Consider the following 23,624-nt stretch of genomic DNA (forward strand, 5'->3'; position numbering starts at 1 on the left):
GTTATGTTCTGTTACTTCAAGACTCCATTAGTTCCTGTTTTTTCACTCCCTTGTTTTGTCACCATGTCGACCCATTAGTTTCACCTGCCTCATGTGTTGGACTCACGCACCTGTTTTTAATGAGAGAGACTATTTAAGCCTGTCACTTTCTGTTGGTCGTTCTGGCGTCATCACTCCGTTCGTGCCATGTTTACTGCTTCATGCCATTTCATAGTTCATGATGCTCGGCTCTTTTCTTTCCAAGTAAGTTTTGTTTATTCATGTCACGTTTAGTAAGTCTTTTGTTTTATGTCCATAGTTTTGCATTTGTGGTAGTGATGGGTACGGCAACACCGATGCATCGGCGCATGCGTCGAGCTCATACGCGAACTGTGTCGAACTGACGCCTGCGCGCCAAACTGTGTTTATAAGGAAGCGCATCTGTCAACGAGATGCTGCTGCCAACAGAATCGCTGCACTTTTTCATCCTGTTCTCTCAAAGTTTCCACTTGATCTGTTAGGAGTGTAACGGTACGTGTATTTGTATTGAACCGTTTCGGTACGGGGGTTTCGGTTCGGAACGGGGGTGTTTCTAAGCTAAAGTCTTAACAAGCTGCTTTGCTTCTTCTGCCTCTGTCTCAGCACCCAGCATTGTCCCACCCACACAACCGTCTGATTGGTTACATTAAAAAGCGGTAACAACCAATCAACAGTGCGTATTCTGAGTGCATGTAAAAAAATAAAAAAATAAATAAAAAATCCCTGGTGACAAGTCTCCTCATTCACAACATGTTCTCTTAGATTTCCATGTTATGATACATGTTCACATTATTTGACTGTATCTAAAAAAAATAAAAATATATTTTTATTTAAATGAACATATGAAATAATCCTAAATGAAATACAACAGCTTGTTTTATATTATTGTATATAGTAGTTAATAAAATCAGTGTCAGTTGAGTCGGTCCATAGGTTGCCTGTAGCGATTTTTAATGTCCAGCAGATGTCCGTATTTAGTGACACAGTATCAATACAGTTTTGCAATGTGTCGAAACGCTTCATGACGCCTCAACCTAATTTGTGGTAGTTTTTGTTTCTTAGCCAAGGTTGTTCTCTGCTTTGTGCGCGCCTTTTGTTTGCACTTTTTTTTATAGATATAATAAATCATGAAGGAACTCCCCTGAAGGAATCAATAAAGTACTATCTATCTTTTTATGTATTCATCTTCACGTCATGTCCCGACCAGTCCTTTTGCATCTCGGGAAAACAATCCATGCAGTTTACTGCTCCATAGTCGTAGTTGTGACAGTATGAACATAACTAAACAAGACTTCATCACAAGTAATGACACTAACTATGCGGTGAGCTTGGTATTAGAATGCCTGCTCCGGGCTTGTTTTTGGTGTGTTAAGCCTTTTCCTCCAGGGATACTGTTACTTGTGATACCAATGATGCCGAGAAATGCAATTTATTATATTAACATATAACAAATAATACAATAAAAGGTGATCCTAATTCGCTTAGGGGAGTGTCTCCACACCGTGTATGGAGACATACAATTAGCTGCTAGCTGCTTGTCAGCCGGGGACTAATTATAAATAGTGTAAGCCAGAGGGAATTGTGTTTGTGATCGTCATTAAAAAGCAATTATCTGCAATAGCGAACACATATTTATGAAAATCTGCCGATACTGATCGGTGGCCGATCAGATATATGCAATCGACACGGTTTGAGGCAATACATTTCCACATTAACAGGCCGATTTTTCATAGGAATGATTCCAAGGGATCTCAAATTGTCTCACCACAATAGAGGTCCAGCATGTATGAGTAAAAGGCGGGCACAGAAATGAGAAGAACATGGTTGCCCACATATGTGGTCCTCTCCAAGGTTTCTCATAGTCATAATGGTCGACGTCCCACTGGGGTGAGTTTTTCCCTGCCCTACCGAGGATGTCGTTGTGGTTTGTGCAGCCCTTTGAGGCACTTGTGATTTAGGGCTATATAAATAAACACTGATTGATTGATTGATTGATGGTGGAAATGGCCTTGATGAGTTGATCCACTAAAGACAGGTTGTCATAAATGAGGTAGACTCAAACTGGTTCCACTGTACATGTATTGTAAGAGTTTAAGGAAGTTAAGTTAAAGGTTTAACTCAACAAGACTCAAGTGAAAAAAAGGTGAACTTATTGGAATGTAGAAAACCTGCAGTGAGTCCTGGTAGTTGAGTACAGAAAACAATTATTTACACAAGAGCAGTTCAATCAATCAAAATGTATTTATATGGCCCTTAATCTCAAAGGGCTTCACAAACTCACACAATCCAAACGCACAGATACCTCCCTTTTATGAGATAGTCACATTCGCTGTCACTGATTATTACTGGATACAGTGGTATCAGGCTTTTTGTACGGCATGGTTTTTGTATTATTCGGTTTTTGAACCAAATGTTTCCCTGGTCCTTGTATGCCGTCATGATTATTGTACGGGCAAACATTGCACGGTACAAACTAGTTTCTTAGCCTTCATATGATTTGCGTTCCCCAAGCGAGAATCCTAGTTAGTGATTGCAAAATAAGGCACCATAGGGTCAAAGAAAATTGAAAGTGTCATCACTTTGATAACGAAGGTGAGAAACACTATTGAATGCAAAAAAACAAGTTGTCGCAAACTACAGAAGGTGGCATCCACTTGGCTCTGGCCTCCTCCCTTTTTCCTCATTGTTCTCTTCATGAGAAATACATTTCCATAAAGATAAAAATAATGGTTAATGTTCATGTCTTGATTTTATTCGTCAGTTATCTGTATGTCCCATATTTTTGCTTGTAAAACTTTGTAAAATGTAAAATGTTTTTGGGTGCCTTGAACAGTTGAATTGGAATTACATAAACTATTTAAGTTTTTTTGAGAGGATTATAACCATAAAGGCAGAAACCACTTCAACCAAGTTTAACAGTTGATGATCAACTTCCTGTTATACAGTGGTAACTCAACTTGTGAGCTTATTGGTTCTCTGGTGGAATGCTTAACTCAAAACATTTGTATCACAAATCAAGGTATCCAATATAAATTCATTAAAATAAATTGTGGCCCCTTTAAAACAGCCCATTTTTTACATGAAAAACTCATTGTAAAAATAAAAACTCACTTTTAGATAAGAAATATTGTCTGAAAAAACAATGCAATAAAAATGTACTATTAACAACTACAGTAGTTTTATAAAATAATGTAGAGTATTTAACATGGAGTGGACTTCTCCAGTATCTCCATCCAGTTGCTTCTCCGTCAAACACACCATCAGCATCTGTTCCATATTTTCATGGATATATGTCTGCCAATAAGATTTAATTTTAAGATTCAGGGCTGGCGTGAGAATCATTCTGCTTCAGTATGGTGCAGACTAGCAGTGGTACGCTCGAATTGCTTTGGTAAGTTGGTGACATGCTGAGTGATGTTTTTGTTTTTGAATTCAATGAATATCATCCACTTCTTCTCCGCACTGTCCTTCACACTCACTTTCTACCTTCCCATGGATGAAAAATAAAGTCGATCTCTAGCTCTAAGCCAGGGGTAGGGAACCTATGGCTCTAGAGCCAGATGTGGCTCTTTGGATGACTTCATCTGGCTCTCAGGTAAATCTGAGCTGACATTGCTTAACACGATAAGTAATGAATAATTCCACTTGTAATCACAGTGTTAAAAATAATGTTCAAAATACAAAACATTCTTGTGCTTTTTTAATCCATTCATCCTTTTCTACCACACCTGTTCAAGAAGTTGCGTTATTGGTAAGAAAATAATTTATTTGTTATTGGTTAGTGTGTGGCTTGCCCTCATGGGGGTTCTTCAGACCACCAAGCACCGATATGAAAGCCTGTTTCAGGGTTACAATATTGTTTTATTTTTCAATAAGTCTCTCAGTTGCTTTCCAGCAATTGTCTTTTTCTCTTTCGTTCTCGCTCGCACTCTGGCTCCAGCCTCAACCCCGTCTCTCCTCCTGGCTGCTGCTTATAACATAGCGACAGGTGATTAGATAATAAAGCCCTGGTGGGCCATCTACGCACCCATCGCTGATTTCAAAGCCAGTCCTGGCACACCCCGCTTCGCTGCAGGTCCACAGGCCACGCCCCCTCCACAGTTAGCTTCAGAATAACAATTTTATTACAAAGAATGAGAGACTTATTATACTCTAGAAATGTTGGTCTTACTTAAAAATGCAAGCGTTTGTGTTCAGTGTTAAAAAAATTATATGGGTCTTACAGAAATACATTTTAAAATATTTGGCTTCTTGGCTCTCTCTGCCAAAAAGATTCCCGACCCCTGCTCTAAGTTAATGCTAGCCAGTGAGACCAGATGTTTTGAGCGGGGTTCACTGTGACATATACTACACCAACTAATGGCAGGGATGCTTGTAACTCAAATTTTGGCTTGCAACTTAAAGCATAATTATTAGCTAAGAGACAGCGCTCATCTCAAAACACTCTTAAGTTGAAGTACTACTGTATTTCATTTGACTTAAAGAGTAATTACCTTTTTTTTTTTTTACCTATTGGTACTTGTGTTTGTGTATTTGTGATCTGCATAAGTCCCAAAAATGTTAAATCAAGCCGTGGAGGCAAAGTAGAGATATTTATGAAACAATCTTGCCTTCCTTCATACTTCCGGGAAACGAGCTGTTTGGAATTTGCCCATTTGACAGCGTTTTTGCCATTGTTGACGTCAGCAGATTCTCCATATTTGGTGTAAATTCACCCATAGGGTTCTGCGCGAGTTCGCCGTTGGGGTTGTAATCAATAAGCGCCTTCTTTTTCACTATCCTCTTGTTGTGGGGCAGACTGGCTCATACATGCACCCTTCTCTGTTGCAATTTTTAGTACAAGGTAGCGTGTATTTTTTACTTAATCTTTTAGTTGACTTGCTATGGAAGCACTAAAAACAATGTTGGTGGGGAGAAGACGCTGTTGAACTAGAGGCACGTAAATTAGACAACCCACAAAAAAGCGCACTGTGATGAGATGGTCAGAAAGTGGCTGGAAGACTGTCAAACATAATCTATGCAAAATTTTGATCAAAGGACCACCATGACATGTTCTGTAGACCACTTGGAAGTGTTTTAAATGGAGAAAGAAATCATAATATGACCCCTTTAAACATTGCCTGCACTGTCAATAAAAGGTTTTATTGACCCCGAACTTTTTAAATCAACAAATCTGTGGTTCTTTAGCGTTTTCACTGCACTGTTAAGTCAGTATCTCTGCTAAAAGGAGCACTATTATACGAAACCAACTTGTCTAAGCTGTTGGTACCTATTTTTGTGTATTTGGGATCTACATAACCCTTGAAAATGTGAAATCGAACCACGAAGACATGGCGCAGATATTCATAAAACCATCTTCTTCCGAAATTGCTCCAAACAAGCCGATTGGAATTTGAGACTTTCGTGGCCTTAGTTACTTCAGCGGTTATCTCCATATGTGGAAGAGGTTTACGCGAAGAGCTGTGTGCGAGTCATTATTTTTATTCAGTTGTAGTCCAAAGTTGTAGGCAATACGTTTCTTATTTTTCTCTATCCTCTTGTTGTGGGGCAGATTTGCACATGCATGTTAAAAATCCCCAGCTGTTGCCATATCAAATACAAAGTAGCTTACAGTTCTAACTTATATCTGTCAGTAGACTTGATATGGTAGTGCTAAAAACTATAACATGGTTGACGGGGTGGAGACGCAGTCGAAGAAAGCATGGCCTGGAGGAGGACTTTGGCACGTAAATAAGACGGCTCATTTTGAAGAGACGGCTCGAAGATGGTGTAGAACAAAATCTACCCAAACATTTTGGCCAAATCACCGCCCGTACATGTTAAGTACACCGTAAGGAATTGTTTTAAAAATGTAGAACAAAAATCATATGACACCCTTTATTTAAAGCATAACAACTAGCTGAGAGACAGCTTTAATCTCAAAACACTTGTTGAGTCACTCTTAGGTTGTACACTTCTTTTTTTTTTTTTTTTACTCAAACAGTGCCTGTATAGTTAATAAAATGTTTCACTGACTGTTTTAATCAAACACATCTGTGGTTCTTTAGAGGTTCCACTGCACTGTAAAGTCTATATCTCTGTTAAGTAGAAAGTAGTTGTATGAGCACTACAATATCGACTCACCGCAGATGGAACCCACAGCCACAACAACTCCAGCCCAACTGTAGCCTCTGCGGAAAAAAGCATCTGCCAGAGCCGAGTTGGGGTCCAGAGTATGCCAGGGAACCATTAATGTGAGCACTGTGGACACCAAGATGTAGGCTGTAGCTGCCAGTCCAAGGGATATTGCTGTGGCAATAGGAACAGCCTTCTGAGGATTCTTGGCCTCCTCACTTGAGGATGCAATCACATCAAAACCTACAAATGCGTAGAAGCATGTGGCTGAGCCTGCCAAGATTCCAGACCATCCAAAAGGTGCAAAACCTCCTTCTTTTTGACTCCAATTGGCGGGTTCTGCCAGCGTAAATCCAAAGATCAGGATGAAAACTATGATACACATACTGATTGTGGAAAAAATGTGATTGAGGTAATTGGACACTTGAACTCCAAAGGAAATAAAAAGAGAGGCAACCACGAGAATGCCTGCAGCGAGTAAGTCTGGGTAATGGGCAAGGAAGGGCACATCCCACCGCATGATATGGGTTTCAGTAAAGTTTTGGATGGCGTGGTTAAAAATGGAGTCCAGATATCCACTCCATGCTCGCGCCACGGCGGCACCACCGATCATATTCTCTAGAATCACATTCCATCCGATCAGAAAGGCCCAGATCTCTCCCACAGAGACATAAGTAAACATGTACGCCGATCCTGTTTTGGGAATGCGCGCTCCAAACTCTGCGTAACAAAAGGCTGCCAACAAAGAGGCAATACCTGCGAAAATGAAGGATACAATGACAGCGGGCCCGACCATGTCTTTAGCCACTGTGCCTGTCAGGACATACAGGCCGGAGCCCACCATGCCGCCAACACCCAACAGCGTCAGGTCCAAGGTGGAGAGGCAGCGTTTCAGTGACGTGGCCATCATGTCATCATCCAGTGTTTTGAGTCGGTTCAGCCTCTGACAAAAGCGCACAGCTGGCGCGCAGCCCCTCTGACAGGTTGCCATAGCTACTGAGTTAGGTCGGCCAACTGGACGGGAGGGTGAAGAAGTCACACTTGATCCATTATCGTCCTAACAAGGTGACCTGGAATAACACAAAGCACATACAGCATGTTATATGGTAAGGGTTTTATCTAATTTAAAAAATGCATACAATTACAACATCGCATATTTACACTTTTTTTCATTACATGTCAGAAAAGGAGTAAGAAGAAGCAGAGTTTATTTCCTCCTGCACCTTTGCTTCTTCACTTCCAGTGCTCAATTTGAAAGACAGATAAATGAAATTAAGTTCTATTTTAGTTCACATAAGGGTTTTTTTTTTATGCTGCTATGAGTGAGATCGTCTGATATCAATACTGATACGATCACATGTATTACCTGTACATGTTTCCAATTTATTTATTATGAGACCTACTGACAGTTCAACAATATCATCACAACATCTAAAAGAGTTGCTTATTCGATTTTATTACAAACAATTGTTTGTGTATAAAAAAGTCAATACTAAACAGTCAAGCTCGTCGATCCTAGGGTGTCCACGGAATTATTCCCTGAATTTGTAAACATTAACAACCCAACAAAAGAGAGAAAATATTGACCTAATCAATCTGGTATCAGTCGTATACTGATACTGCCCTTAGTATCAACACCATCAATTTCTGGATCAATCAATGTGACACAAACATTCCTTTATCTAGACTGTTGTTAATCTACTTTTTTATTTCCTGTGCTTATTTTTTGCTGTAACACTGTTCCAGCTATAAGTCTTAAACTTTACTCAGCATTTATTTCTTAGCGTTAGAGCTAGTTTAGCGGTTAGCCTGCTCCTGTGACATGTTGAGCCTCGTTCTCCAGGGATAATGATATTTGATAACAATACGGAAGATACTAAGAAATGTATTTTATTTGCTGTTATTTGCTACACAATAACTCAGATATGGTAACACTAGTGAGCATTACAGAATGTGGAGTTGTTCCAGAACAACTTCCAGGAAACGCCAGCATATAACCCCAATTCTTCAGAGTTTACACTGGCTCCCTGTTCATTTTAGAATTGATTTTAAAACAATGCGGTTTGTTTTTAAATCTTTACCTGGACTGGCACCTCAGTATATCTCGGACCTCTTCCAAATTTACACTCCTGCGCGCGCTCTGAGGTCCGAGAGCCAGTTCCAGCTTGTGGTGCCCAAGACCAGACTTAAAACCAGGGGAGACAGGGCCTTCTCTGTGGTCGGCCCTAAGTTCTGGAACACTCTGCCCCTCCATGTCCAAACTGATTCAACAGTGGAGTGTTTTAAGTCTCGTCTTAAGACCCACTTTTATTCTTTGGCTTTTAACACTATGTGAGTTGTGTGGTCCTCTGTCCTCTGTTGTCCTCTGTGTTTTTTATACACTTTGATTTTTATTTTACTGTTTTAATTGATTTTAACCTTTAAAATTGTTTTTAATCATATTTATTTTTATATTGGCTTTATATATATATATTTTTTTTCAGTCATTGGTGGACCATAATATTGTTTTTTAATATAGTTTTTAACATGGCTAAGCAGCACTTTGGAAAGGTTCTTGTTGTTTAAATGTGCTATATAAATGAAGTGGATTGGATTGGATTGATATTTGGCTTTATTAATTATTATTAAGAATTTCTGGTCACTGTATCTAGTATATTTTTTATACAAAAATTTCCAGTTCATTATCTCATCTATTATTACACCTATAAATGTGGTTTATTTAACCCGGTCTGTGCCGTCAATTACTATTTGTAGGTGACTTTCTCCCCTGTTACTGCCTTATTTTAGTTAAGTCTGTTTTTGTCAAACCATCTCTTTAATTCTATGTTTCTTCTGTTATTTTTTGTATGAGCTTTTCACATGGATTATTTTGCAAATTGGTTGTTTTTTGCAGATTACAGATTATTGCAGAAACCAAATAATAAGATTTGTTGTCTGCTGTAAAATTAGGCTCATAATCTAATTTGTTTGGGGTCAGGAATATTACAAGGAATGCACAGCATTGGCTTCATCAGTTCATCATTGTCTGAAGAAACATTATCATAGTTTGTTATCTGGGTTACTCTCTTTTCTGGAAGAGCCAATGCCTTGCCTTTTCTCTATACCAGTGTTTCTCAACCATAGGGCCGGGGGTCATTTTTGGGCCGCTAAAAAATATCTGTTTTTCAGTTGTGGTCCCTATGAGCCGCAGGGTTACTCATTTATAATGCACTTTTCCACCACTCTTGTCAGAAATTACAATGTCAAACCAACTGAAGAAGTTTGGAGCTTAAATCATACATAAGTTTCTTAGGCGCGAAAATTATGACGAAAGTGACAAATTTATTTTTTTTATTAGCACAACACAATTGGATGTACATTTATTTTCTGTTAATTATTTATGAGTCTTTTCTGACGCAGTATATTTGGTTAGTAATAATTTTTCTAATCAGCTTGACCTAAACCCAAACTTTGTGTTAAAACGACATAACCTAAATCAAAGGTTTAAGTTGAATAAATAATCTTTGTGATTAACTCAACCTTTCATATTGTTATAAACCAGGTGTCTCCAAACTATGGCCCGTCAGCATCCAAAATCTGTCCCGCGGGAAGTCCCAAGTTAATATATATATATATATATATATATATATATATATATATATACACACATATATAAATATATACACACACACTATATATATATATATATATATATATATATATATATATATATATATATATATATATATATATATATATATATATATATATATATATATATATATATATGTGTATGTGTGTGTATATATGTATATGTATGTGTGTGTATATATGTATGTGTATGTGTATATATATTTATGTACATAACATATATATATATACATACGTGTGTGTGTGTGTGTATATATTTATATATGTGTATATATATATATATAAAAAATATATACACATACACATATACACATACATACACTTATATATATATAAGTGTATGTGTGTGTATATATGTATGTGTATGTGTATATATATTTATGTACATAACATATATATATATACATACGTGTGTGTGTGTGTATATATTTATATATGTGTATATATATATGTGTATATATATATATATATATATATATATATATATATATATATATATATATATATATATATATATATATGTCTTGATTGGATTATCCGGAGAATAGTGCTCGATACCGTGGTAGAGCGCAATATGTAGGTGTGGGAAAAAATCACAAGACTACTTCATCTCTACAGATCTGTTTCAGGAGGGGGTCCCTCAATCCTGATGATTGAGGGAACCCCTCCTGAAACAGATCTGTAGAGATGAAGTAGTCTTGTGATTTTTTCCCACACCTATATATATATATATATATAAGTGTATGGATGGATGGATTCTATGATTTGCCTAGTCAGCAAGGAGACACCGAGAGTAACAAGCGGTAGAAAATGGATGAGAAAGGACGGATTTAAAAGTGTATATATATATATATATATATATATATATATATACACATATATAAATATATACACACACACACACGTATGTATATATATATATGTTATGTACATAAATATATATACACATACATATATACACACACATACATATACATATATACACACACATACACTTTATATATATATATATATATATATATATATATATATATATATATATATATATATAAAGTGTATGTGTGTGTATATATGTATATGTATGTGTGTGTATATATGTATGTGTATATATATTTATGTACATAACATATATATATATATACATACGTGTGTGTGTGTGTGTGTGTGTATATATTTATATATGTGTATATATATATATATATATACACTTTTAAATCCGTCCTTTCTCATCCATTTTCTACCGCTTGTTACTCTCGGTGTCTCCTTGCTGACTAGGCAAATCATAGAATCCATCCATCCATCCATTTTCTACCCCTTATTCCCTTTCGGGGTCGCGGGGGGCACTGGCGCCTATCTCAGCTACAATCGGGCGGAAGGCGGGGTACACCCTGGACAAGTCGCCACCTCATCGCAGGGCCAACACAGATAGACAGACAACATTCACACTCACATTCACACACTAGGGCCAATTTAGTGTTGCCAATCAACCTATCCCCAGGTGCATGTTTTTGGAAGTGGGAGGAAGCCGGAGTACCTGGAGGGAACCCACGCATTCACGGGGAGAACATGCAAACTCCACACAGAAAGATCCCGAGCCTGGATTTGAACCCAGGACTGCAGGACCTTCGTATTGTGAGGCAGACGCACTAACCCCTCTTCCACCGTGAAGCCATCATAGAATCTAAAAATGTATTTTCCCTTTGATAACATGAAATCATCGGCCGGCAAAGTTCATTTAGTGCGTATTTTCCCTTTGATAACATGAAATCATCGGCCGGCAAAGTTCATTTAGTGCGTGCAGAATATATATATATATATATATATATATATATATACACATATATGTGTGTGTATATGTCTATGTATATATATATATATATATATATATATATATATATATACACACAAATATATATACATATATGGACCCATATATATATATACACTCATACATACATATGTGTATATGTATATATATATATATATATATATATATATATATATATATATGTATATATATGTGTGTGTGTGTGTATATATACACGCACAAAAGGGGAAAAAGTGTTTATATCTTTTTGATTAAAAAAAAAAAGAGAGAGCGTCCAAAATCGAATTCCAAACACATACCCAACCATAATATATTTTCTTGCCTTATATTAAAAGGTAAACATAACAATAAATCGTTTTTTGTTTTTACAAAATTGGGTGCCAAGTCATAGACTTCTGAATAAAACCCTTTCTGATGACAGACATGCTTTTTGAAGCTCGACTTTGCACTAAACGGGAAGTCACCATATATGCACATTTTATTTAGACTATTGCTATCATTTCAATCAGATAACAATGAGTGCCGTTTTAACGTTACAGTTGGAATCATGGCTTGGTTTAGGAACTTTTTAGGGGGGTCTCATTTCCTATAGCCCCTCTAAAACAAAACTTTATGAGGTCCATGGGTCACTGTTTCTCAAGAGCTGTGGGGAGCAGCTGACACACCCACGGGCCATTAAGTGAAACCACCTGACAGCTAATATGAGGAGAAATGTGCGAAGAACTGGAATGATAACATTTCGACTTTGAAAACAAACAACTATATAGGGAGGCGTCCTATATCTGTACGTCGCTGTGCTAAATAGGCCACGTCATCAAGCTTATAGGCATTTGTCTCTCCACTCACATTGTAATTACATAATCATTTCCTGGTGCGAATAATATATCCGCCACATCACAACTGATAACATAATTTCCTGCATACACATGACTTGGCTCGCACAACAAAAATACCTTGTCCTAATAGAAAATTAATAATTCATGGCAAGATGGAGGCGGATCACTAGGTAAGCTGTGCCCCCCCGCATGGAAACAAGCTATCCTGTAATGCGAGTCGCATAAGGCCGATTGGGCAGCGTTGCAAGCTAAATAATACATTTCGGTCTTGAATTAAAAAAAAATCATACATTTACCGCCGCGGTTTATTGTTTCCCCATCTGCGCCTGCAGGTGTCGAATTGAGTGTGAGGCTGCCGGGGTGAATGGAGCTGCAGTGATGGAGGAGCGGGATGAGCGTGGAGGACTAACTAACAGCCATCATGGGATGCTCCTTAAAGGGCCAGCCGCCGCCTTAAACGGTGGCCCCGCCCATACTCACCACGACCACGTGACTGAGAGGCACTTCCGGGATTTGGTGAGCATCTTTATTTACTTTTTTTTTTTAACTTTTATTTATAAATTTCAACATTTACAAAAAAAAAAAAAGACGAGAAACAATAATCAAAACTAGTACAAAAACAGTACAAAATAGAGCTCTTGACAGCACCGACACTCAACCACAACACATCATTTGCAGACTGGTTTGCAAACAAAATCTTTAATTTAAATAGGTGAAATTAGATAATTTCCCACTGCACATCATCCTGTATCCCGTGGCACACAAGAACACTGATTTGCGAGAAACCCTTTTCTCAAGATTTAAAATATTATGTCGAGTTTGCAAGGATTACTACCATATTTCCTTGAATTGCGCTAATTAATTTAAAACCTCTTCTCACCCCTGCGCTTACCAAAGGCATGCGGTAAAAGTAAGCATGCGCTATTTTAAAACCTCTTTTCACTCCGGCACTTACCAAAGGCATGCAGTAAAAATTTGAGTGTGATGTAAGGATACCATCATGAAAAGCACATTTAATAAAAAAAACGTTATTATGGTCTTACCTTTACTTATAAATGAAGTCCATGCCAGCTCCTTCTGATCAAAAGCATCGATAACTTGTTTATAGAAGTCTTCCTTATCTTTCTTCAGTTTTAAAAGTCTCGCTGTCTCGATGGAGATCTTCCTTTATTACCTCCTGCTTCGAATGAAAGTTCAGTTTAGAAAACTGCTATTAGACCGCTGCAATCAGTTAGCTCGGCTCGGCTCCTCAAGTGCGGGCGACGACAGAATTATCCTCTGGGAACTCCCCGTCCCGTTTTGCTCCATGGGTGATCTCTTTATCCCACCGCTGCCACCAGAAAGTGTTATTGTACAAATAATACACTGGGTATTTGGGACGGGTACTTGCCTTATTTCAGCCCGGTTGTTTACATAGCCAGCATAAGAGTGTTACATCCTAAAAGGTCCGTCATATCCGTCCCAGCACATATCACGTCACTCATTGTCACTTCTTCTGCAGCCGAGTAGTCGCAAGAAGGATCACTAGCGCCCTCTACCACCAGGAGGCGGGAGTCATTTAATGACTCATATTTGACACACGCAGCTACGGAATTGTGACGGTCTCAAGCAGTCGTCTTGCGGGTTCCCAGGACCACTAAGGAAGGACATGGGTTGAGCAGTTTGACTTTGTTTGTTTTTTTAAATAAAACTTCAGTCTAGGTCACTTTTCCGCTACTCCTCTCCGCTCGCTCGCCGTCTCTTCGCCGCCATCTTAGGCCGGGCTCCAGCGTGCCCTGCCTGTCTGTCAGAATGTCGGCTCCACCACTACACAGGTGTATTAATAAAACATAGCTGCTTACTATTCTTTTTAGCATACCGGTATTCAATAGCTTGGACCTTAAATCCTACTGAATAGCTCTTAATCTTCTTCCCTTTATGCGATTTCAAATTACCGGTATTGAAATAGCCTCCTCCATTTTGAAAATGATGACAGGATAAGTGTCACTCGTGACGTCACAAGTTTAACCAGGCGGTAATACTAAGCATGCACTAATTATTTTGCGAAGCAAGTTTGACCCGGCAGTAATTCAAGCCAGGCGCATACTATATGCCCTGCGGCAATTCAAGGAAATACTGTATGTCAAATTTCTGTATGAATTCAAAAAATATTTGGCCCTAAACCAGTGGGGTCTGTGGGCGAAAGTAACACATTTTATATTATAGCAGCTATATATTTGTGTTCTACAATTACAAATGCTACGTTTGGCTTGCTGCCCATTTTCACTTTGGGCCATGGAGGCAAAATGTTTGGGCGCTGCTGATCCAAACCTTTTATAATACTTTGACATCTGCACAGCGCGTGCTCAATGAATGGTAGCCATTTTGAATGTTTGCCCCTCTGATCCCAAGCCAAAACCCGAAGAGCCTCAGCAGTATAGTTTTCGGCAATACAACCAAATTTCAAATCAATCCGATATTAAGTAAATGCAAAGCCAGTATCGCTGAAACTTTTTCTTACTTGGAAGTTGGAAAGATCATTGAATTATTTTGCTTTCAATTTGTTGATCGTGATTATAATCATAATAAATCAGAAAAAGATTTTACGCAAATTAAGAACATTTTAACAATAGAAGTCAATGTAACAATACAGACAAAATGAAATAATCAATTTTATTACATATAATTGTTTAATAGAAATAAAGGCGATAGTGCAAAATAAGTAAACAATAGTAAAAACTACTATTGAGTCTCATTCAAATCCCTTTTCCTTGAGGTATTTTTTTACAACACAAAACTACACTTATTGTATAAATATAACAAAAACCATGCAGAACTGAAAAATAGGGCTCTAATCTAGTGTCAGGAACTCAAATATTCATTAATTGTTGTAGAGTTGAACATTATTTTAATTATTAAATGCCTCATGTTGCATTTAACATTTAAGGGGACGTAAGATGATTTTCCTTTTTTCTGACTTATAAATATTACAATGTTGGATACACTGCCAAAGCATCAAATCATAAAGTTCATGCATTTGAGCGTGGACTTGCATACAGTTGTGTATAGCTCGCAATGCTGTGTTTTGCAGTCTTTTTTTAACAGTTAATATACACCAACAATTACATCAAAGCATATCCGATACATATTATCTATCTGTGTTGGCCCTGCGATGAGATGGCGACTTGTCCAGAGTGTACCCTGCCTTCCGGCCGATTGTAGCTGAGATAGGCACCAGCACCCCCCGCGACCCCAAAGGGATTAAGTGGTAGAATATGGATGGATGGATGAATTATCTAAACCACAAGAAGTGTGTAAACTGTAAATTACAATCATCACAGGTCGGTCCCCTTTACCTGTGATAAATATACCGTGACCTCCACGTCATTGTCTTAAATTAAATTGTGCTCATTGTCATAGAAGTCCATACTGGGACTCTTTCTGTTGAAGCTTCAGGATCAACTCCAGTAGGTTCATCTGCATTGTTAGCTCCTGACATGAACACAAACCATGGAAAGATAATTAATTTAGCGAATGCATTATCCACCGTTTCATATTTATCTCAATCACTTAATAATCCTTAATGTTCCCGGTACACTCAAAAGTCCGATATAACGCGACCCCAAATTTTTGCACAATTTTTTTCCCACGTGAGTCAATCGCATTGTTTTTTTTCCCACCAGATTATTGATAATACTGCATCGACCCTACCTACCCCAAATGTTTGCCCAATTTTTTCCCACGAGTCTATCGCATTGTTTCCCCCCCCCACCAAATTATCGATTATCAATACTGTATCGACCGTACCTACTGGGTCTACTGGTGGACAGTGCCCAATTGTGTGACATGGGAGTACAATAAACCATTCTTGCCAACCCTCCTGATTTTCCTGGAAGACTCCCGAATTTCAGTGCCCCTCCCAAAAATCACCCGGGGCAACCATTACCCTGAATTTCTCCCAATTTCCAGCCGGACAATAGTATTGGGGGCGTGCCTTAAAGGCACTGTCTTTGACGTCCCTTACAACATGTCGCCACATCTGCTATTCCTCCATACAAACAGCGTGTCAGCCATATATTCGGCTTTTACACACACACACAAGTGAATGCAATGCATAATTGATCGACAGCCATACAGATCACACTGAGGGTGACCGTGTAAATAACTTTAACACTGTTACAAATATGCGCCACACTGTGAACCCACACCAAACAAGAATGACAAACACATTTCAGGAGAACATCCGCACCGTAACACAACAGAAGAAATACCCAGAACCCCCTGCAGCACTAACTCTTTCGGGACGCTACAAACAACACCCCTGCTACCACCAAAGCCCTCCTCCCCCATCTCCCGAATTCAGAGGTCTCAAGGTTGGCAAGTATGCAATACACCATTCACGTGACGTGGAAGCACTATCCACCAATCATCAACTCTTGCCGTTTGCCGGCAGTGACATATAGTAGATGGGACAAATGTTTGTTTACTTTCAAGATGCTGTCACACGGGATGTTTGGCATGCCCATTTTTTTCATTTACCTGTCTACATCAAGAAGAAAACAGACCTTTTTGTGTCATTTCTAAAGCGGATCATTGACGCGTGTCCACTTTGAAAAAGAGGCATCCGTACAACATGCGGCGAGATAGGTCTCAACACTGGCAAGCAAGAACAAACTACAAAGCACAACGCAGAGAGGGATTCAAACAACATTGCTTTCCTCCTCTCTAAGGTTCTCATAGTCATTATTGTCACCGACGTCCCACTGGGTCATTATTGTCACCGATGTCCCACTGGGTGTGAGTTTTCCTTGCCCTTATGTGGGCCTACCGAGGATGTCGTGGTGGTTTGTGCAGCCCTTTGAGACACTAGTGATTTAGGGCTATATAAGTAAACATTGATTGATTGAAAAGACAGTCATGCTGATGCTCACTCAACAAGACAGGAACTCAAACTTAAACCATTATGCCTTGGTAAGTCTGCAAACCCCCAATGTTTTCACCACATAAGATGTGATCATTATATATACATGTATATGTCCTCTCCAAGGTTCTCATAGTCATCACTGTCACCGACGTCCCACTGGGTCTGAGTTTTCCTTGCCCTTATGTGGGCCTACCGAGGATGTCGTAGTGGTTTGTGTTGTGGTTTGTGCAGCCCTTTGAGACATTAGTGATTTAGGGCTACATAAGTAAAGATTGATTGATTGATTGATATATATATATGTATTTTTTAAATGGTATAAAAAGGTTTGCGATTATATGATCCCGGTAATAACGCGGTCAAGATTTTATGGACCCCAGCGACTGCTTATATCGGACTTTGAGTGTATCTAATGTACTGTATCAATCAAGCTGCTTTAGCCTGCTCACCTGGGGATTAGTGGTGATATAAAATCCAGGAACTCCAGCTTTCTCCAAAGTATTCTGTTGATCCGTCACTTTTTGATCAATTTCCACCACAATCTTCTTATCCATCATTCTTTGTTCTTCTCGCACACGGATTTCCAAGGCCTTCAAGAAAACAATTTATTACAAAACGAGGGAATTATAAGAATCTGCGTTGCTTTTTCTGGTAAAAGTATACAGCTATTCCCGCTGGTAACCTCTTGCTCAGCTTGATGATTTGTTTTGAGGAGCGCCAGGTTGTGAGGCTTGCATGACAGCAGGGCTTCCTTGTGCCTCCTTGTGAGATCTTGCTTTAGAGCTGCAGGTTAGACACACAAAACTATAACTTAGTAAATACAAACTTTTGATATTTTTCTAACTTCAGGTTCCTGGGCATCCAGATCGGGGAAGACTTGTGGTGGACCACCAAAAAGGCACAGCAGAGACTTTACTTTCTGAGACTCCTCAGAAAGAACCACCTGTCACAAAAGCTGCTTGTGTCTTTCTATCGCTGCTCAATGAGAGTGTGTTTACATACTGCATGTGTGTATCGTAAGCCATCTGCACAGCGGCAGAGAGAAATGCACTTCAGAGGGTCATAAACACTGCCATGAAGATCATTGGCTGCTCTCTCCCCTCCCTAGATGAACTGTACAGTGTGAGGTGCCTCAAAAAAGGCCCAAAACATCATAGGGGACCCATCTCACCCCGGACATAAACTCTTTGAACTGCTGCCCTCAGGCAGGATATACAGGATGATAAAAAGCCGGACAAACAGGTTCAAGAACACTTTCTACTGGGCTCCAGTACTCTGGAATGCCCTCTCGGTAACATTTATAGATGCTACCTCAGTAGAAGCATTTAAAGCCCATCTTAAAACTCATTTGTATACTCTAGCCCAGTGGATCTTAACCTGGGTTCGATCGAACCCTAGGGGTTCGGTGAGTCGGCCTCAGGTGTTCGGTGGAGGTCAAGTCATACCCAACTCATCGTGTACATCAGACCTGGGCAAATTAAGGCCCCGGGGGCCAGATGCAGTACGTTAAGCTTTTCAATCTGGCCCACCGGACATTTCCAAATCATTTTTTTAGATCTTTAAGATGGAAAGTATAGCTGCCATTAGGATGTGTACTCATGTTTTATAATGATTGTAAGTCTTGAACTACATTAAGTATTTCAATGGTTGAAATCTGCGCTTTTGCATGATTTACCAGTTACTATGGTAATTTAATTAGTTACTTTGGTCATCTAATGAACTACTTTGATCATCTAAGTAACAGCAGCTCAGACCAGGCACTAAGCAGTGTGGGTGGGGAATGTTTCCAAGGCCTGAAATGCGGGTGTCAGGGACAGACGCGGAAGGAGATTTTTACAATATATTCATATATATCAGATTTTAGGTGGTTTTTTTTTTTTTACCATTTGCATTCATATTTTGTTTTTTGTTGCATTTTTGTTGTGTTTCGCTTGATTGTAAAATATGTGGATGGAGAGGGGGTGACGTTCATATGTTGTCAATAATCAGTGTTTTATCCTTCATAGATAATATTGTAAATCCCACATTCTTTATTTTCATGTATATTCAGTAAAAAAAATGTAAGATTGCATTCCGTTTTTTAAGGTGGTCTGTCATAACGTTTTTAGCATTCTCTCTGACATTATTGCAAGGTTTTGTATTAGTGTTCCTAGAAATAGATATACCAGCCCCCAGAGACATTTTTTTCCTTAAATTTGGCCCCCGAGTCCAAATAAATGCCCAGGCCTGGTGAACATAAAAACTTCTCCCTTATCGGCTGACAATGGATGCGGCAACAGCAGAAGTCAAACTGATTTGCGGGTGTGTCATATGTTGTGAGTTTATGCACGGTGTTGGTTTAGTTCTTTGAACAAGGTGATGTTCATGCACGGTTCATTTTGTGCACCGGTAAAAAAAATCACATCACTTTGTCTTGACTTTGAGAAAAAAATATATTTTATTTTTCTCTAAAGAAGGGTTAATGCGAATAGGAAACTGGTGGGATTCGGTACCTCCAACAAGGTTAAGAACCGCTGCTCTAGCCTTTAATAGACCACCCTTTTAGACCAGTTGATCTGCAATCTCTTTTCTCGGCATAAATTAGGTGACCACAGATGTTGCGCTAGCAGTTCAAAGTCGGGACCCGGGGTGGACCACTCATCTGTGCAGCAGTTGGGGACGTCTCTGCGCAGCTGACTTGTCTCCACTCAAGATGAACTCCTGAGGGCCCCACTATAGACTGGACTCTCACACTATTAACTAGATCCACTCGACGTCCATTGTACCGGTCGCCCGGGGGAAGGGGTTTCCCACATCTGCGGTCACCTCCAAGGTTTCTCATTATAGCCCATTGGGATCTGAGCCGAGGATGTCGTTGTGGCTCGTGCAGCCCTTTGAGACACTCGTGATTTGGGCTATATGAATAAACTTTGATTGATTGATTCAACCTGAGAGAAATAGTGTCGCTGAACACAATCAGGGCATAAAAAAGAATGTTAGTGCATATGACCTGTGTAGTTTGTATTTTATGTATTTGTTTTTATCTTTGTACCAATGTTCTTATGTATTGTATGTTTTCATCTATGAAATTGCACTAAAGGGGTTTACTTGCAATTTTGTTGTACAATATACAATCACAACAAAGATAGATTTTATTCTATACAACAGCTGAGTGATTATCTGCCATTCCGTCATGTAGATTTTCTAGTAAGAGGCCTTACCTTGGTGTTCACAGTGCAACTTTTGCCTCTGGTTGTACAGGTTTTTTTCTGTCAGGTGTTGAATATCGAGGAGGCCTTGCACTATTTCATAAACAGTTCCATCGATGAGTGCCAGGGCCAGATCACCAAGTGTGTTGTAGGACAGGCGTTGCTGGAAAGAGCTGTCAAATGAAAACTATTAACAGCATAAAATAAGACTTGAACAATTGATTATGAGAGCATCCATCCATCCCAAAACAATATAAAGTAACCATCTCAACCCAGACATAACATTTTTGAACATCCATCCATTTCCTACCGTTCGTCCCTAGAGCAGTGGTCCTTAACCTTGTTGGAGGTACCGAACCCCACCAGTTTCATATGCGAATTCACCGAACCCTTCTTTAGTGAAAAATAAAATGTTTTTTTTTCAAATTCAAGACCAAGTTATATGTTTTTGGTAACACTTTAGTATGGGGAACATATTCTAAGTAACAAAGACTTAAGTTAGATTTTTTTGGTTAGGGCCAGAATTAGAGGGTTAGGGTTATAATAAGGCCATGCTGAATAGGGCATTAATAAGTACTTAATAATGACTAGTTAAGAGCCAATATGTTACTAATTTGCATGTTAATAAGCAACTAATTAATGGTGAATATGTTCCCCATACTAAAGTGTTGCCATGTTTTTTTACTGGTGCACGAAATGAACCGTGCATGAACATCACCTTGTTAAAGGCCTACTGAAACCCACTACTACCCACCACGCAGTCTGATAGTTTATATATCAGTGATGAAATATTAACATTGCAACACATGCCAATACGGCCTTAGTAGTTTACTAAATTGCAATTTTAAATTTCCCGGGAGTTTTTTCTTGAAAACGTGCGTAATGATGACGTGTACGCTTGACGTCACGGGCTGTTAGGAAATATGAGCGCTGCACACACACACAGCTAAAAGTCGTCTGCTTTAACCGCATAATTACACAGTATTTTGGAGATCTGTGTTGCTGGATCCTTTGCAATTTGTTCAATTAATATTGGAGAAGTCAAAGTAGAACGATGGAGTTGGGAAGCTTTAGCCTTTAGCCACACAAACACACTGTGATTCCTTTTTTGAAATTCACAGAGGTGAAACTTTACTATGATCACAGCGAACGTGGATCCCAACCGAATGTCAACCAGCAAGTTTCGATGAGAAAATTGTGGTAAAAAGTCGCTTCTTACCGGAGATCAGCTGAGCTTGTGCCGCCCATAAAGCTGCCGTCGACTTCCCTGAGACACTGGCGTCAAGACACCCGTGGACACACACCTCCGACTATCGGGTACTGTTGAACTCACTAAAACACCAGCAACACAATAGAAAGCTAAGGGATTTCCCAGAATTATCCTAGTAAATGTGTCTAAAAACATCTGAATCCGTCCCAATGCAATCGCGTTTTTTTTTATTTTATTTTTTTTCTAGTCCGTCGCTATCAATATCCTCAAACACAAATCTTTCATCCTCGCTCATATTAATGGGGAAATTGTCGTTTTCTCGGTCTGAATAGCTGTTTTTGTTGGAGGCCCCCATTAAAAACAATGTGAAGATGTGAGGAGTCATCAACATGAGACGTCATCGTCTGCGACTTCCGGTAGAGGCAGGGCATTTCTGTTAGCAAGCAAAAGTTGCGAACTTTATCGTCGATGTTCTCTACTAAATACTTTCAGCAAAAATATGGCAATATCACGAAATGATCAAGTATGACACATAGAATGGACCTGCTATCCCCGTTTAAGTAAGAAAATCTCCTTTCAGTAGGCCTTTAAAAGAACAAAACCAACACAGTGCATGAACTCACAACAAATTACACACCTACAAATCAGTGTGACTTCTGCTGTTGCCGTACCCGTAATACGGCGATAGGGAGAAGTTTTTATTTACATGATGAGTCGCGTGTGACTTGACCTCCGCCGAACCCCTGAGTCCAACTCACCGTACTCCTAGGGTTCGATCGAAACCAGGTGAAGAACCACTGCCCTGGAGTAATCAATCCATTCATTTCCTACCGCTTGTCCCTTTCGGGGTCACGGTGGGTGCTGGAGCCTGTCTCAGCTGCATTCGGGCGGAAGGCGGTGTACACCCTTGACAAGTCGCCACCTCATCAGAGGGCCAACACAGACAGACAACAATCACACTATAGGGCCAATTTTGTGTTGTCAATCAACCTATCCCCAGGTGCATGTTTTTGGAACCCACGCAGTCACGGGGAGAACATGCAAACACTACACAGAAAGATCCCGGGATTGAACTCAGGACCTTCGTATTGTGAGGCACATGCACTAACCCCTGTTCCACCGTGCTGATCTAGAACATCCATCCATCCATGTCCTACCGCTTGTCCCTACTGGGGTCGCGGGGGGGGGGTGCTGGAGCCTATCTCAGCTGCATTCGGGCGGAAGGCGCAGTACACCCTGAACAAGTCGCTAATAAATTTTAAATTAATTATTGAAATACCTCGGTAAATCTTTGACCAGGGTTTGTAACTCTGACAACAGGTAGTAGTGTCGTTCTTGTTGTTTTATAGAGTCACCGTCAGTAACTACAGGATAGCCCTCCATCTAAAGTACAAAACAATAACACGTGTGACTAAGTAACGCTTTCACTCAATGGGACGTGTTCCGAGAGAAGTGTATGACAAGCAAAATATTATAACAAAAAAACAAAACAATTAACAAATATACAACTCAAATAATTGACAATTATTTTAGAAGGTGTGCGCGTTACGCTTTAACTTGTTAGCATTAAACACTAGGGCAAAGCAGGGATGGCCACGCCCCGCCGTCCCTGGAGCCCATTTGATTGGTCGCTGCAAAGTCCCTTCTTCTTCTGGCTGCTGTCGCTGATTTCTCATGCAGTAGCGCTACTTTTGCCCCCAGCGGTCGCTGAGGGAAAATTAATCGTTGACTTGTTCATTATGACAGTGGTTCTCAACCTTTTTTTCAGTGATGTACCCCCTGTGAATTTTTTTTAAATTCAACTACCCCCTAATCAGAGCAAAGCATTTTTGGTTGGAAAAGAAGAGATAAAGAAGTAAAACACAGCACTATGTCATCAGTTTCTGATGTATTAAATTGT

The 23,624-nt window shown here is 39.4% G+C and overlaps 2 protein-coding genes across 5 annotated transcripts in view; both read right to left on the reverse strand.

The window, feature by feature from the left end:
- Positions 1-12,859, reverse strand: part of slc7a4 (solute carrier family 7 member 4) — a 29,124-nt gene extending 16,265 nt beyond the window's left edge. For 2 of the 3 annotated variants that reach the window (XM_061906832.1, XM_061906834.1), the window contains exons 1-2: positions 12,717-12,859; positions 6,142-7,202 (exon numbers count right to left, since the gene is read on the reverse strand). In XM_061906832.1, coding sequence (XP_061762816.1) covers positions 6,142-7,123 — 982 coding nt within the window. In that variant the 5' untranslated portion in view covers positions 7,124-7,202; positions 12,717-12,859. The remainder of the gene's footprint in view (positions 1-6,141; positions 7,203-12,716) is intronic. The other variant, XM_061906833.1, reaches the window with a different exon arrangement.
- Positions 12,860-15,510: 2,651 nt separating this feature from the next.
- dgcr6 (DiGeorge syndrome critical region gene 6) lies at positions 15,511-23,348 on the reverse strand. Of its 2 annotated transcripts, XM_061906836.1 has the most exons (6): positions 23,004-23,348; positions 20,825-20,907; positions 20,527-20,687; positions 18,009-18,109; positions 17,776-17,916; positions 15,511-15,897 (listed from the first exon to the last, which is right to left on the reverse strand). In XM_061906836.1, the coding sequence occupies exons 2-6, from the start codon at positions 20,884-20,886 to the stop codon at positions 15,820-15,822; spliced, it is 543 nt and encodes a 180-aa protein (XP_061762820.1). In that variant the 5' UTR covers positions 20,887-20,907; positions 23,004-23,348; the 3' UTR covers positions 15,511-15,819. The 2 variants fall into 2 exon arrangements, with proteins under 2 accessions (XP_061762820.1, XP_061762819.1); XM_061906835.1 differs by lacking the exon at positions 20,825-20,907 and having other exon boundaries at positions 23,004-23,344.
- Positions 23,349-23,624: the final 276 nt, after the last annotated feature.

This window comes from Nerophis ophidion, linkage group LG07 (genome assembly GCF_033978795.1).
Source record: "Nerophis ophidion isolate RoL-2023_Sa linkage group LG07, RoL_Noph_v1.0, whole genome shotgun sequence".
Classification (NCBI taxonomy): Eukaryota; Metazoa; Chordata; class Actinopteri; order Syngnathiformes; family Syngnathidae; genus Nerophis; species Nerophis ophidion.

What these genes read in the sequence shown, in the direction of transcription:
- dgcr6 (XM_061906835.1), bottom strand. Translation starts at nt 23,107, where the DNA reads ATGGAGGGCTATCCTGTAGTTACTGACGGTGACTCTATAAAACAACAA. An exon ending in GTTGCACTGTGAACACCAAG is followed by an intron (nt 18,110 to 20,526) that starts GTAAGGCCTCTT and finishes TCTAACCTGCAG; the next exon opens with CTCTAAAGCAAGATCTCACA. An exon ending in ATATCACCACTAATCCCCAG is followed by an intron (nt 15,898 to 17,775) that starts GTGAGCAGGCTA and finishes TGTTCATGTCAG; the next exon opens with GAGCTAACAATGCAGATGAA.